Genomic DNA, 14,871 nt, shown 5'->3' with positions numbered 1-14,871 from the left:
TTCCTTTCCAAACTTACTGCTGCTTATTTCTCTCTTTTTGCCCTATTTCCCTGGCTAGACCAATACATTGTTGAATAGAAGTGGTAAGAACAGACATACTTGCCTTGTTCCCAGTATTTGGGGGGAAAATGTTCAGATTTTCACCATTAACTATGATATTAGCAGTGGGTTTTTCACAGATGTCCTTTGTCAGTTTGATGAAATTCCCTTTTTTTCCTAGTTTGTGGTGAGTTTCTGTTGGTGAGTGGATGATAGATGCTTTTTGTATATTTATTGAGATGGGTTTTTCCCTTTTTGTATTGATATATGATGTATTATGTTAATTGGTATTCAACCAACCTTGCATTCCTGGAATAAATCCCACTTGATCATGGTATATAATCCTCTTTATATGGTACTGGATGTCGTTTGTAATATTTTGTTGAGGAATTTGTGATCTATACCTATGAGGATATGGATCAGTAACGTTCTTATCTTAAGATGTGTTTCTCTGGCTTTGATTTCAGATTAATATTAACCTTGTAGGATTAGTTGGGAAGTGTTCCATCCTTCTCTACTTTCTGCAAGAGTTTGTGAAGGATTATATTATTTCCTGTTTTGAATGTTTGTTGGGATTCATCAATAAAGCATTTTGGGGGGGAGGATTTTAAAATTACTAATTCAGTTTATTGTATTGTCATTTTCTTTTGCATCTTGAGTCATTATCAGTAATTTTTGAGTTTCTAATTATTGTTTTTCATCTAAGTTGTGAGCCTAAAGTTGTTCATAGCATCCTTTTACAGTCCTTTAAGTTTCTGTAAGGTCAGTAGTGGTGTCTCCTCTTGATTCTAATTTTGGTGATCTTTGTCTCCTCTTTTTTTTTTTTTTATTGGTCTGTCTGGCTAAAGGTTTTCCATGTTTTTGAGCATCTCAAACCAACTTTTGGTTTCATTGATTTTTCTTTATTTTTGTTTGTTCTCTTTTTAGTTGATTTTTTGTTCTGTTCTTTATTATTTTCTTTCTACTTTGGGTTTAGTTTCCTCTTTTGCTAATTTCTTAAGGTGACAACTTAGATAATTGATTTGAGACCATTCTTTTCTTCTCCACATCATATAGGCATTTACAATTACAGATTTCCCCTCTAAGGTACTGCTTTAGCTGCATCCCACAAATTTTGACTTTTTTTGGTTTTCATTCAACTCAGATTTTCTAATCTCACTTTTACTATTTCTTCTTTGATCATGCATTATTTAGAAGTGTATTGTTATAATTTACAAATATTTGTGGATTTTCCTTATTTTCCTTCTGTTAATTCTAAATTCTGACCATTGTGGTCAGAGAACATACTTTGTATAGTTTCTGTCATTTTAAAGTAATTGACCTGTTTTATCTTCTAGCATATGGTCTCTTCTGGAGAATGTTTCTTGTGTACTTAGGAAGAATGTGGATTATGCTGTTGGTGGGTCTGGTGTTAGTTAGGTCAGTTTTGTTGATACTTCTGTTCAAATTTTGTATACATTTGCTCATTTTATGTATAGTTTTTCTATCCATTATTGAGAGTGGGCTATTGAAGTTCCCAAATTTATTGTTGAATTTTATTTCTCCCCTCAATGTTTTCAGTTTTTTCTTTATATATTTTGGGTCTCTGTTAGGTTTGTATGTGGTTATAATTGTTATATCTTCTTGAGGATACAGATATGTCTCTTGTCTCTAATAACATTTTTTGTGTATTATTAACATAGCCATGAATCTCTCTTATAGTTATCATTTGCATGGTATGTCTTTTTCAGTCTTAATGCTTTCAGTTTATGTCTGTGTCTTTGACTCTAAAGTGTCTCTTGCTGACAGCATGTGCTTTAATCTTGCTGTTTTATCCAGTCACACAATGTGCCTTTAAGAGCATTTAATTGATTCACATTTAAAGTTATTATGGGGAATTCCCCCCTGGTCCAGTGGTTAGGACTCTGCACTTTCACTACTGAGGGCCTGGGTTAAATCCCTGGTTGGGGGACTAACATCCCATAAGCCACTTGGTGGGGCAAAAGAAAAAGGAAATGGAAAAAAGTTGTCATAGATGTGATGGAATTTTCTTCTCTCATTTTGCTATTTGTTTTCTACATATTGCGTGTCTCTTGGGTCTTTCTCTTTTTTTAAGTTATTTTCTTCATGGTTACTCTAGGCATTACAATATGTATCTTAACTTATTATTTTCTATTATTAGTAGCTTAATTCTACTTAAAAAAAGATTTTGTTCCAATATAGATCTATTTCTTTCTTCTTCCTTTATGCTATTATTGTTACATATATTATGTATTATTGTTACATATATTATGTTTATAAATGTTACAAACCCAATAAAACAGTGGTGCTATTAATGTCTTATTTGATCTGACATCTTTTAAAGGAATTCAGAGAAGAAAGGAGAAAAATATATTGATAGTCTTTAATATTAGCCTAAATATTAATGTTTCTAGTATTCCTTATTTCTTCCTATGAATTTGAGTTTCTGCTGGTGTCGTTTTGTTGCTACAGTATAGCTCCAGTACCTCCCTCGCCTTGCCTTTGATCTTTGTTATATTTGTTACATCTTTATCTGTTATAAGATCAAGCATACAACTTTAGAATTATTTTTGAAGTTATCTTTTAAATCAGCCTTTAAGAGAAGAAAATAGAAAAAGGTAATTTTTACTGTGTTTTATATTTACCTATATAATCATCTTTTACCATCACCCTTTTTTTCTTCATGTGGCTTTTCGTTACCATCTGGTGTCACTTCATTTCACCCTGATAAACTTTCTGTGATATTTCTCATCATGCTAATCTTCTAGCAGTGAATTCCTTAGTCTTTTTAAGTCTGGGAATTCTTTATTTTACCTTCATTTTTAAAGATAATATTGCTGCATGCGGAATTCTTGCATGACAATTTTTTTCTCTTGTTTAGTCCTTTGAATATGTTACTGCATTGCCTCTGGCCTCCATTGCTTATGATTAAAATTAAGCTGTTAACTCTTATTTGGGTTCCCTTCTACACAGGGAGTGATTTTTCTCTTGCTGTCAAGATTTTCTTTTTGATCTTGGCTCTTAACAATTTAACTAGGTTGTATCTTGGTGTGGCTATCTTTTGTATTTATCCTACTTGGAGTTTATTGAGTTTTTTAGATGTGTAGATTGATGTTTTTTGTCGAATTTTGAACATTTTCTGCCATTATTTCTTCAGATATTCTTTCTGCCTATTTCTCTGTCTCCTCTCCTTCTGGAACTCCACTGGTGCACTTGAGAGTATCCTGCAGATCTCTCAGGGTTCTGTCCATTTTTCTTCATTCCGGTTTAATTTCTATTAATCTATCTTTAAGTTCTTTGATTCGTTCTTCTGCCAGGTTATAGCTACTGTTGAGCCCCTTCAGTGACTTTTTAAATTTGTTACGGAACTTTTTAACTCCAAAATGTTCAAGTTATTTTTTTTAATTATAATTTTTTTTTCTATTTATTGATGTCCTCTTTTGATGAGTCATCATCACACTTTTCTTTCAACATGGTTCCCTGTTTTTGAGTCTTTGTCTGATAAGTCCAAAATCTGGATCTCTCAGAGGTAGTTTCTGTTGACCACTCTGAATTCTGTTAGCTCCTACAAATGTGGTAGTTTGGGTTTTTTGGTTTTTTTGCCTAGTGAATCAGGTGGACTAATTCTGTTATGTCTTTGGCTTCTATTGTATGCAACTGCTGATGCCTCTTCTCAGTTTTGTTTTCTTTGTTTTTGTTTGTTTTCATTTTTTAAGTTCTTGTTAGAGGACCAAGGACCTCTTTGGTCTCTTCTGACAACCTTGTAAGGGGCACAGCCTTCTGGACCACCGGAGATTAGTAGTATCTTATCAAAGCCTGGTTTGTCAGTCTTGTTCCACAAGCGTCCCTGTTAAATGTCTGACTGATCTTCCTGGTTATCTCTTGTCTCACCAGTATCAAGGCCTTAGTCTAGTTGTGATTTTAGTTTTATCTCTTCGTTTGCCATTGGGGTCACTCCTGGTTTTGGCAGTGCCCTACAGTGTGAAATCCCCTGTCCCTCTCTCATATCACTTCTGCCCCATGGAGCTGTGAGAGTGAGAGGAGTGTGATGGAACAACTCCAGTCTGAAACTCCACAGTTGCTCTTACTGATGGTCAGTAGATTTTCTTGAATTAAATGTTTCTCAATTTGTCATATGCTGTTGGCCAATTTCTAGAGTCTTTAAGTGGCTGTTTCAACCATTTCGTCTAGTTTTATCTTTTCTTTTTAGGGAGAGGACTTGCTGAGCCTCCTCATTCCATCCTTTAAGAAGTCCTGCCTCACAACACCTTTTAACAGCTCCATGTTGTCTTCCATTTTATAGAAGGATCCTAATTTAACTTTGTATCCGTCTGCTTGGGCTGCCACAACAAAATACTGCAAAAATACTGCAAACTGGGAGGCTTAAATGACAGAAATTTATTTTCTGACAGTTTTTGAGGATAGAAGTTCAAGATTCTAGAGCTGGCAGGGCTGTTTTCTGGTGAGGACTCTTTTCCTTACTTGCAGGTGACTACCTTATTACTGAGTCCTGACATGGCCTTTCCCCTGTAAGTGCTGAGAAAGATTTTTGATTTTCTTTTATAAGGACACCAGCTCTATTGGATTAGGGCCCCACCCTTAGGACCTCATTTAACCTTTCCATTACCTCCTAAAGGCCTTATCTCCAAATAAGTCACATTGGGGGTTTGGACTTCAGTGTATAAATTTGGAAAAGATACAGTTCAGTCCATAACACACTTCATGGTTCTGAAACCTTGCTATATACTATAATTTTCTGACATTCACCACAGACTTCCTAAGTAAGACTCTCCATTGTGGATAGGATACCTATATGATTCTATGCAACCAGATAGGTATCAGCCCTGGGGTTTTGGAAACACTCATTAAGAAATCCTCCACTAAAGATTAAGTGGTTACTGATTCTTGCTATTATAAATACTCCAGTGAGCAAACTGTTGTACACCTGTACATCTCTGTATACTTGTCATTGCTTCAGAGCAAATACTTAGAGGTAGAATTTCTGAGTCGTGGTCTATATATACTACATTGCCCTCCAGAAAATTTCAGCATTTCATCAAGTATGGGAGAGAAAGGCAGTTTTCAACCATATCAAGTTCTAACTAAGGTCCCGTTTGCTTTTGAGTCGTACATGTTGTGACGCTGTTGTGTACTACTCTTCGCTAGTAAATACTTGCGTCTCACTTTTGACATTCCAAAATGTCTTTTCATTACAGTTTCTATAGAAAGAATCAGTGTCATGGTAGAAATGAAAGAGTTCTTAGAAAAACGGTTTTTTAGATGGAAAATAGTGATAGTTTTGTAAATGACATTGCTTCAGACTTTTTGTGAAAAGTGTTATTTCATTTGAATGCCAGCTTTACTGTACTTCAAAGGCTGTCATTTTAAAGAGGAACTGCTAGCTTGTGTTTTGTTTGGTTCTCAGAAAGCTGAAGTATTTAGAAGTAAATGATACAGTAAATACATTGTAGTTCAAGGACAGGCTTTCTCATGCTTAGTGGTTACTTAGGAAGGTAGGAAGTGTCATTTGGATGTGTCAGGCTGAAGCTTGCAGTAACCATGTCCTAATTGAAAAGACATAGCATTTGTACACTGGATACAGCTTTGAAATATATTGCTTTAAAATTTTTAACAATTCTTAAGTTCTAATGAAAGTGTTGGAATGCTAGTGTATACCTCTTTCTATGTAAACCTCCACGTAAGTTAGAGGTTGTACTATATAGTAAGTGTGACAAAATGATCAATTCCTTTTTCTATTCATTATATTCCATTAAATTAACCATGTGCAAAAGTGTTCAGAAAGTTTGAGCCAACACTTTACACCATTCTTATTCATAATTAGTAGTGCTGCTCAGAAATCTCTTATAAACAGGTGTCTCCTTGTCCAAAGGTTGTAAAGTTCACATCGTAAAATGCAGTTACATGTAGTTAAAGCAGCAAAACAAGCAGCAAAACCTGTATGCAGGTTGTGGCATTCCCTTGCAAAGGCAAAATAATTTAAAGGAAGATGGTACTGAGTGTTTTAAATAGTATTTAATTTTGTGTTTTTTTTTTTATTCCTAGAAACGGAGACTTGAACATAGTAAAAACGTAAATACAGAGAAGCTACGAGCTCCTGTTATTTGTGTACTTGGACATGTGGACACAGGGAAGACAAAAATTCTAGATAAAGTAAGAAAATGTGTGCATTGATACATAACTTTTTGAATAAGTGAATGATACCTTATAAAAAGCTAATAGAAACCATAGCACACATGGACAGTTCTGTTTACAAGCTGCTGTTTTCTTATTGCTTTTGCTTCTTTTTGCATTTTGAAATTTGAATCTGAATCTGCCATCTTATCCCAGCTCCGTCACACGCATGTACAAGATGGTGAGGCAGGTGGTATTACGCAGCAGATTGGTGCCACCAATGTTCCTCTTGAAGCTATTAATGAACAAACGAAGATGATTAAAAATGTAAGTACACTGTATTTCATGTGTTTTAATCTCTGACAAAAATTAACGTATAAATTATTTCAAACACAGAAAAAAGAACAGAATAGTATAACAGACCCATATGCTCACCGTTCATAATTAACACACGCCATCTTTAAAGACATAAACCATTAAATGTTGTAGGAGTCCTCCTTCCCTCCTGCTCCAAGAGGCAGTCACTATTATGAAGTGAAGTAATCTCTAAATGTTGATATTCCAGTCCCATCATCTGATTACTTCTATAGAGTCCTCATCTACTATTTGGTCATTGAGTGATGGGATGTGGAGGAAAGGCAGAATAAATGCCTGATCCTTCACCTTTATTAACCAGCTCTTAAAATAAAGAGTGATTGGTTTGGTTTGCTATTATATTATTATAAACTCATGGATTTCAACATATTTACTGTGTTTTTTCTTACCTTTTTTTTTTTTTTTATTTTTGGCTGTTGGGTCTTCATTGCTACTCACGGGCTTTCTCTAGTTGCGGCGAGCCGGGGGCTACTCTTCGTTGTGGTGCGTGGGCTTCTCATTGCGGTGGCTTCTCTTGTTGCGGAGCATGGGCTCAGTAGTTGTGGCTCGCGGGCTCTAGAGCACAGGCTCAGTAGTTGTGGTGCACAGGCTTAGTTGCTCCACGGCTTGTGGGATCTTCCTGGACCAGGGCTTGAACCTGTGCTCCCTGCATTGGCAGGCGGATTCTTAACCACTGCCCAACCAGGGAAGTCCCTATTTACCGTGTTTTAATCCATTTCAGTTATTGTTGTGCTGAGATAGTTCCATCTTTGCCCAGTGATTGGCTTCTGAGTCTTTTTGATACAGGTTCTAGTAGTCTTATTTGTGTTTGGTTACATCGTGCTGTCTGATGTAACACATAGCACGTTATTACATGCTGGTATCTCTCTTCATTCCTTATTTAGTCTCAGTTCTGTGTATAGAAAGGGTCTGTGAGCTTATCACTCAGTTTTTGTTTTGTGTGTTTGAAATTCTTTTATGCAGCTTGTTTTCTGGTAGATTGCTGAAGAAGGAGTAATGGGAATAATATTACTTGAGTTTTTTAAATATTTAAGAGTTACTTTGTGGCCTTCATCCTGGAAAGTTAGTTGGCTACATGTAAAATCTTTGGTTCACATTTTCTTTCCTTAAGTATCTTGACTGTTACTCCAATTTCTTCTGACATAAAGCATTGCAAGTTTGATTACAAGCTGGTTTTCATCCTCGTATAAAGTTATGTAGTCTTTTTGCATCTTGCTTTTGGTTGTTCTGGGTCAGTTTTCCAGTTACATGGTGTTCCATTTCAGTATGTAGTTTAAAATCTTTATTTTAGGACAGTTTTCTTGAATTACAGTTTTCTGAATTTGTAATTTAAATTTTATTTTTGTTGTTTCTATCTGTTACTTTTCTGTGCTAGTCACTGGGGAGTTTATAACAGCTTATTCCACCAGTTTCCAGACTCTAAATCTGGTGTTATTTTAGCACATAGTTAAAAAGCATGATTTTTATTAGGCCTGTATGAAAGTTCTCAGGATAACCTTTATATGGCAATTGTCATTATATTGTTTGTATTCCAGACAGCGAAGTGGAAATAATTATGGTGAATTTTGATCTAAGACCACCAGAATGCAAAATTGAAATGTTTTGCATTTGAATCATTTTGACCTAGATCCCTGGATAAGATTTTGGAAAATCATTTGAAGATTGACAAAAGTATAGATAAGCAAAGAAAAAAGTTTTGTGTGTGTATGTGTGAGAGAGATTTGTTGGTCAGTGCTACTCTTTAGATTAAAGGAGGACGTCCATATCTGCCTTGTTGTAATGTTGTTTCCATTCATTTGTGTGCTTTTGTCCAGAAAATCAAGTGTTGAGGATAGTATTTGAATAAAGCAGGGTATGAACTTATTCTTTAATATTTTAAGTTGATGTGGTAAATTTTCTTTAAAACGTGCTTTGAGATATTTTTCAGAGTTTAGAATTGCTTTAAAATTGGACCGGATACATTTTCCAGATACGGAGAACCTCTTCTTCTGTGTCAGCTTTTTATAAATAATCACTCTCGGATGACTACTCTGTCATTTGTCACTTACTATGTCACTTACTAATAATCTGTACTTCAAAGGACTACATCAGTTATATAACTTTAACAAGGGGAATATTTTCTCATTTCAGTTTTTTTTCTGAAAAATTCCTTTTTATATTAATGAAAATATTAACTGTTGTGCTTTGCTGGTTGAAACAGTTTTAAAACAGTTCATTTGGAAAAGGAAGTGATGTTGAAGTTTTCATGGCAGAATAATTGTTTTGTAAAGAAGCTTTCATTGTTTTGGCTTTGTTAAGCTCTCCACTTTCCCCCACCTTTTCTAGTTTAATAGAGAGAATTTACGGATTCCAGGAATGCTGATTATTGACACTCCGGGGCATGAGTCTTTCAGGTAAGAATGATTTGTGTCTTTTGTCATCAGGCAAACTGCTTGAAACCATTAAGTCTCAAAGTTCAGTGAGTGAGGAGTTCTAACTAGTCGCTAGTCTTGGGGTACTGTTTTGAGGTCTGTGCTCCCTGTAACTGCCAATCCTCATCTGTGCCTCACTGATTTAGTAGTACTTTATTTGGATACTTGTTTTTTGTAGAGAGAAGTCTTTTCCACTTTGAAAGAGCAAATCCTAATACATACCTGGTCTATCTCCTATGAAACCCATTACAGGTGGAATTTTGTCCTGTTACCTCTTGGCTATGTTCCTTAGCGCAAAAAACTTGGTCAGTAAAATTGGCAGAAATAATGGAGTAACTTCTGGAACTAAGTCATTCCAACTGATGTCAATTCACTGTCAGATAAGCATTTGGCAAGTTAAGGGCTAATGGCACTTGAATTTAATGCATGTACTTCATTTTGTTCTTTTTTGTTTAGGTTTTACAAAGAAATTAAAATTTTAAGTTTTTAAAATAAAAGTATTAATTGCAAGATTTCTATTTATACATCTTTTTCTTTTCCAACAGTAATCTGAGAAACAGAGGAAGCTCTCTTTGTGATATTGCCATTTTAGTTGTTGATATTATGCACGGTTTGGAGCCCCAGACAATTGAATCTATCAACCTTTTGAAATCTAAAAAATGTCCCTTCATTGTTGCACTCAATAAGGTAAGCTCTCCTTCTGAAAAATTAAGTTGTGAAAATACGCTTCTTATTTTTTTGTGGTTAAAAAAATGTAGTATAACTTTCATGTAAGAAAATGCACTTAACGCTAAGTGTACAGTTCAATGTATGTTGACAAAATTATACGCACATTTAACCACCGTCATTCAGAATATAGACTTACCTCCATATTCCCAGAATGTTCCCTCATGTTCTTTTACAGTCAGTGTGCCCCTTCTGCACCCCGAAACACACCAGCCTTCTTTCTGCTGCCATAGACTAGTTTTGCCTGTTTTATAATTTCATATTAATGGAATTATACAGTGTATAATCTTTTGAGTCTGGCATTTTTCACTACTCATGTTAATATAAATTTATCCGTGTTGTTGCATAGGTCATAGGTTGTTCCTTTTTATTATTCAGTAATATTTCATCATCTGGCTAATACATCTTAACACTTGATCCATTTACCTGTTGAAGGATTCTTGGATTGATTACAATTTTAGGTTATTAGTGAAGCAGCTATAAACATTTTTACACAAGTCTTTGTGTAGACGTTTATTTTCCTTTACTTTTAGTAAATATTTAGGAATAGAATTGCTGGGTCATATGGTAGGTATATGTTCAACTTTATGAGAAAATGACACATTTTCCCAAAGAGATTGTACCATTTTACATTTTTTAACCCACAATTTGGAAGAGTTCCAGTTTCTGCACATTATTGCCAACACTTAACCCTACCTGTAGCCATTCTAATGAGTGTGTAGTGCCAAAGTATACTGGTTTCATTTGCATTCCCATGATGACTAATGGCATCAAACATCTTTTCATGTACTTGTTCCATCTCTGTCTCTCTGAAGTATCTATTCAAAATCCTTTGCTCATTTTTATTCGATTGTTAGTTGTCTTAGTTCAGTTTTAAGAGTTCTTTATATTGTCAATAGAAGTCCTTTGTCAGTTATGTGTATTGCAGATATATTCTTATAGTCAAGGACTTAGTTTTTCATTTTCTTAATGAGGTTTTTGGAAGAGCAGCAGAAACTTCTAATTTTAGCAAAATCAATTTATGAGAAATTATTTTTTTTTTATAATTTGTCACTTGTGTTCTATATAAGTAATCTTTTCCCACCCCAAGTTCATGAAAAATTTCTCCAGTGTTTCTAGATATTCAGCATTTAGATCTATGATGTTTTTAAGTTAGTTTTGTGCATGGTGTAAGGTAGGGTCAAGGTTAACTTTTTTCCAAATGTATATCTACTTCAAAAACCCCTTGTGAAAAGATAATTCTTTTCCCCATTGAATTACTTTGCAGTCTTTGTTGAAAATTAATTGACCATGTAGGTACATGTTTGTTCTTAGTATTTCTCTTCTCTTCCATTGACCTATATGTCTGTCCTTGTGCCACTGCTACCCTGTCTTGATTATTGCAGGTTCATAATAACGTCATGAAAGCAGGTGGTGGTTAAGTTCTTCAACTTTTTATTTTTCAAAATTGTTTTGGTTATTTCAGGGTCCTTGAATTTCCATATAAAGTTTAGAATCAGCTTGTTAGTTTCTTCCCTCCGGGATTTTTATTGGGGTTGTATTTGTAGATAAATTCTGGGAGAATGGACATTTTAACAAAATTGAGCCTTCCAATCAGTGAACATGATGTCTGTCTCTACATTTACTTTACTTTACTTTGTCTTGACAATATGCTCCAGTTTTATTATCTTGTGACCTTTTAAATTCACTGATTAGGCCTAGTAGCTTTTGTAGCTCGGGTGGGAGTTTCTATATACGTGATTATGTTATCTGCAAATAAAAACTGTTACACTTTTTCCCTTATCTGTATCCTTTATCAATTTATCAATTTATAAATGTTTTTCTTCCTTATTGCACTAACTAGACCTTCTAGAACAATGTCGAATAAAAGTGGTGACAGACATCCTTGTTTCTTCTCCATACTTACCATTAAGTATAATGTCAGATGTAAATGCACTTTATTAAACTGAGGAATTTCCCTTCTATTCCTAGGTTGCTTAGTATTGTTTTTTCTTTTAAGTCTGGAATGGTTGTTGATTTTTGTCAGATGCTCATTCTGCATCTCTTGATATGCTTATGTGGTTTTTCTCCTTTATTCGGTAACAGCCTGAATTGCTGTTGCTGTGGGGGTGAGGGGCTTTACTTTTTGTTATCAGGACTTTATTGTTTTTAGAGCACTTTAAGGTTCACAGCAAAACTGAGGGGAAGGTACAGATTTCCGGTATACCCCTGTCTTCACACACGCACAACCCCTTCCGTTCCCAGTGTCCTCCACCAAAGAGGTGCATTTGTTACAACTGATGAACCTCCTTTGGACACATCATTATCACCCAGAGTTCATCGTTTTCATTGGGGTTCACTCTTGGTGTTGTATACTCTGTGGGTTTGGACAAATCTAGAGGAGACTGACCACTAAGCCTTCTTCCCAGCCACAGCTTCACTAGAAGACCTTTGTAAACTGAACGCTTTCTAAGTTTGTCACTTTTTTTTAAAGGAGAGATGACAATTCTCATTAAGCTCTGATCTGTACCAGTTGCAGAGATAGGGTTGTTTTCTCTCTTTTCTAAGTCATGAATCCTGTTAAATAGCAATAACAAGAATTTACTGAGTGCCTAGTAGGTAATGGGCACTTGGCATGTATTACTTCCAACTACTGTATTAACTTTGGAGAGAGAAGATTTCATGGGTTGCTTTAATTCAGTTTGAGCTTATAAGTTTCCGAGTCTTTTATTATACAGTGTACACACCTAGTAGACCATTTCCTTCCACTTCATTTTGTTAATTTTGTTTTCTTCTAGGAGTTTAACTGTTTGTGTTTAATCCAGTTTCTCTAATTTATGAAGGTCATTTTCGAATCTTCATTTATTTTCTAAAGTTATAGTTACTTTGTTCAAACGCAGACACATCCTCCCTTAGGAGTTCTCTACAGGCCTATGCTTTTGACCTCTGACTTGAGTGTGGATTTGCCAGTGGTGGGCAAATCTGGATTAAGCAGGCACCGTGACCCTAAGATTGCAGTTTTCGTTGTATCTTGGAAATCTCCATTTGCTCTTCATTCCTAGAACGTTTCTAGTGAAGATGACAGTCTAACAGGATCTCAGTCTGCTCTTCCTCTGCAGGCACTACCTTAGTCACTTGCTCTTTCTAGTTTCGTTATTGTCTCCAGAGAAACTACATCCTAGGAGCTCTGAGTTAGCAGAGTGGGACAGTGGTTAAGAGCTTGGCTTCCAGGGTTTGAATCTTGGGTTCATATCCTGGCTTTGGCACTTCAAACTGTATAAAGAGGGTCCTTAATTAGCCCCTTTTTGCCTGCAAAACAGAGCATTACTGGATTTTTGTAAGAATTAGAGGCGATAAAACATGTCAAGTGTTAAGACTAGTATCTGATCAAAGTAAGGGTTCAAAACAGGTTAATTATTATTACCAGGTGGAAAAGCTGTGACATAAATATTTTTATGCTTTCTGTAAATTTGCTATATCCTTATTTTTAACATTGAGGTAAAATTTATATACAGTGAAATGCACAGAACTTAAGTGTGAAATTGAGTTTTGATAAATGTATATACATCCTTGTTACACAGCCCAAATTAAGACATCAGACTTTGCATCACCCGAGAAGTACCAATATGCCCCATTCCAGTCAATCCCCAGCCCCTCATAGCAACCACTGTTCCAAATTTTGTGCCCATGGGTTAGTTTTGCCTGTTTCTTGAACTTCATGTAAATCAAATTTGACAGAATATGTTCTTTTGTGTCTGGCTTTTTACATTTAACATAATGCTTCTGTGACTTCATCCATGTTGTTGAGGGTGTGAGAAGTTTGTTGCTATTTAAAAAACATGTCATTTTTTAGAGCAGGTTTAAATTCACAGAGAAATTAAGGGGAAAGTACAGAGATTTCTGATATATCCCCCGCGCCCCCACACTCATAGCTTTTCCCATTATCAATATACCCACCCAAGTGGTACATTTGCTACAATTGATGAACCCGTAGTTTACCTTAGAATTTACTGTTGGTGTGGTGCATCCTGTGGGTTTGGACAAATGTATCATAATATGTATCCATCATTATAGAATTATACAGCCTTTTCACTGCCCTAAAAATCCTCTGTGCTCTGCCTATTCATCCGCCCACCTCCCACCCACTGGCAACCACTGATTTTTCTACTGTCTCCATAGTTTTGCCCTTTCCAGAGTAGTCATATAGTTGGAATCCTACAGTATGTATGTAGCCTTTTCAGATTATCTTCTTTCACTTAGTAATATGGATTAAAGTTTCTTCCGTGTCTTTTTGTGGCTTGATAGTTCATTTCTTTTAGCACTGAATGATAATCCCATTGTCTAGATGAACCTGTTTATTTATCCATTCACCCACTGAAGGACGTCTTAGTTGTTTCCAAGTCTTGACAATTATGAATAAAGCTGCTGTAGACTTTCGTGTGCACATAAGTTTTCAACTCCTGGGTAAATAACGAGCACGATGGCTGGGCCGTATGGTAAGAATGTTTAGTTTTGTAAGAAACTGCCAGACTGTCTTCCAAAGTGGCTGCACCATGTTGCATTTCCTCCGGTCGTGAATGAGGGTTCCCGTCACTCCACATCCTCACCAGCATTTGCTATTGTAAGTGCTTTAGGATTTTGGCCATTCTGATAGGTGTGTAGTGGTATCTTGTTTTAATTCGTATCTTCCTGGTGACAAAAGGTGCGAAACATCTTTTCATGTATGTATTTGCCATCTTTGTATCTTTTTTGGTGAGGTGTTTTTTGTTAAGTATTTTGGCCCGTTTTCAAATTGGATTCTTAGTTTACTTACTGTTGAATTTTGAGAGTTATTTGTATACTTTACATACCATTCCTTTATCCAGATGTGGTTTTTTGCCAATATTTTCTTCTAGTCTGTGCTTTGTAATGTCACTCTCTTGACTCTCTTTCACAGAAGTTTTTAATTTTAATTAAGTCCAGCTCATCAGTTCTTTCTTTCATGGATCATGCCTTTGGTGTTGTATCTCCGTAGTCATCACTGTGGCCAAGGTCATCTGGGTTTTCTCCTGTTATCTTCTAAGAGTTTTAGAGTTTGGTGTTTTACACTTAGGTGATCGATTCTGAGTTAATTTTTTTGTGAAGGGTGTAAGGTCTGTGTCTGTATTCAGTGTTTTGCCTGTGGACGTCCAGTTGTTCCAGCACCATTTGTTCTTTACTATTGATTTTT

General features: G+C 35.6%; 1 protein-coding gene across 6 annotated transcripts in view; it reads left to right on the top strand.

Moving 5' to 3' along the window:
* The window catches only part of EIF5B (eukaryotic translation initiation factor 5B), a 69,419-nt gene that overhangs the window by 44,033 nt on the left and 10,515 nt on the right, over window positions 1-14,871 (top strand). For all 6 annotated transcript variants that reach the window (XM_067704171.1, XM_067704169.1, XM_067704168.1 and 3 more), the window contains 4 exons: window positions 6,103-6,210; window positions 6,388-6,498; window positions 8,872-8,939; window positions 9,503-9,644. In XM_067704171.1, the coding sequence (XP_067560272.1) occupies window positions 6,103-6,210; window positions 6,388-6,498; window positions 8,872-8,939; window positions 9,503-9,644 (429 nt within the window). The remainder of the gene's footprint in view (window positions 1-6,102; window positions 6,211-6,387; window positions 6,499-8,871; window positions 8,940-9,502; window positions 9,645-14,871) is intronic.

The sequence above is a fragment of the Pseudorca crassidens genome, chromosome 14 (genome assembly GCF_039906515.1).
Source record: "Pseudorca crassidens isolate mPseCra1 chromosome 14, mPseCra1.hap1, whole genome shotgun sequence".
Taxonomy (NCBI): domain Eukaryota; kingdom Metazoa; phylum Chordata; class Mammalia; order Artiodactyla; family Delphinidae; genus Pseudorca; species Pseudorca crassidens.
Note: the sequence above shows the minus strand (reverse complement) of the source record. Positions and strands in the feature narration are given on the sequence as shown.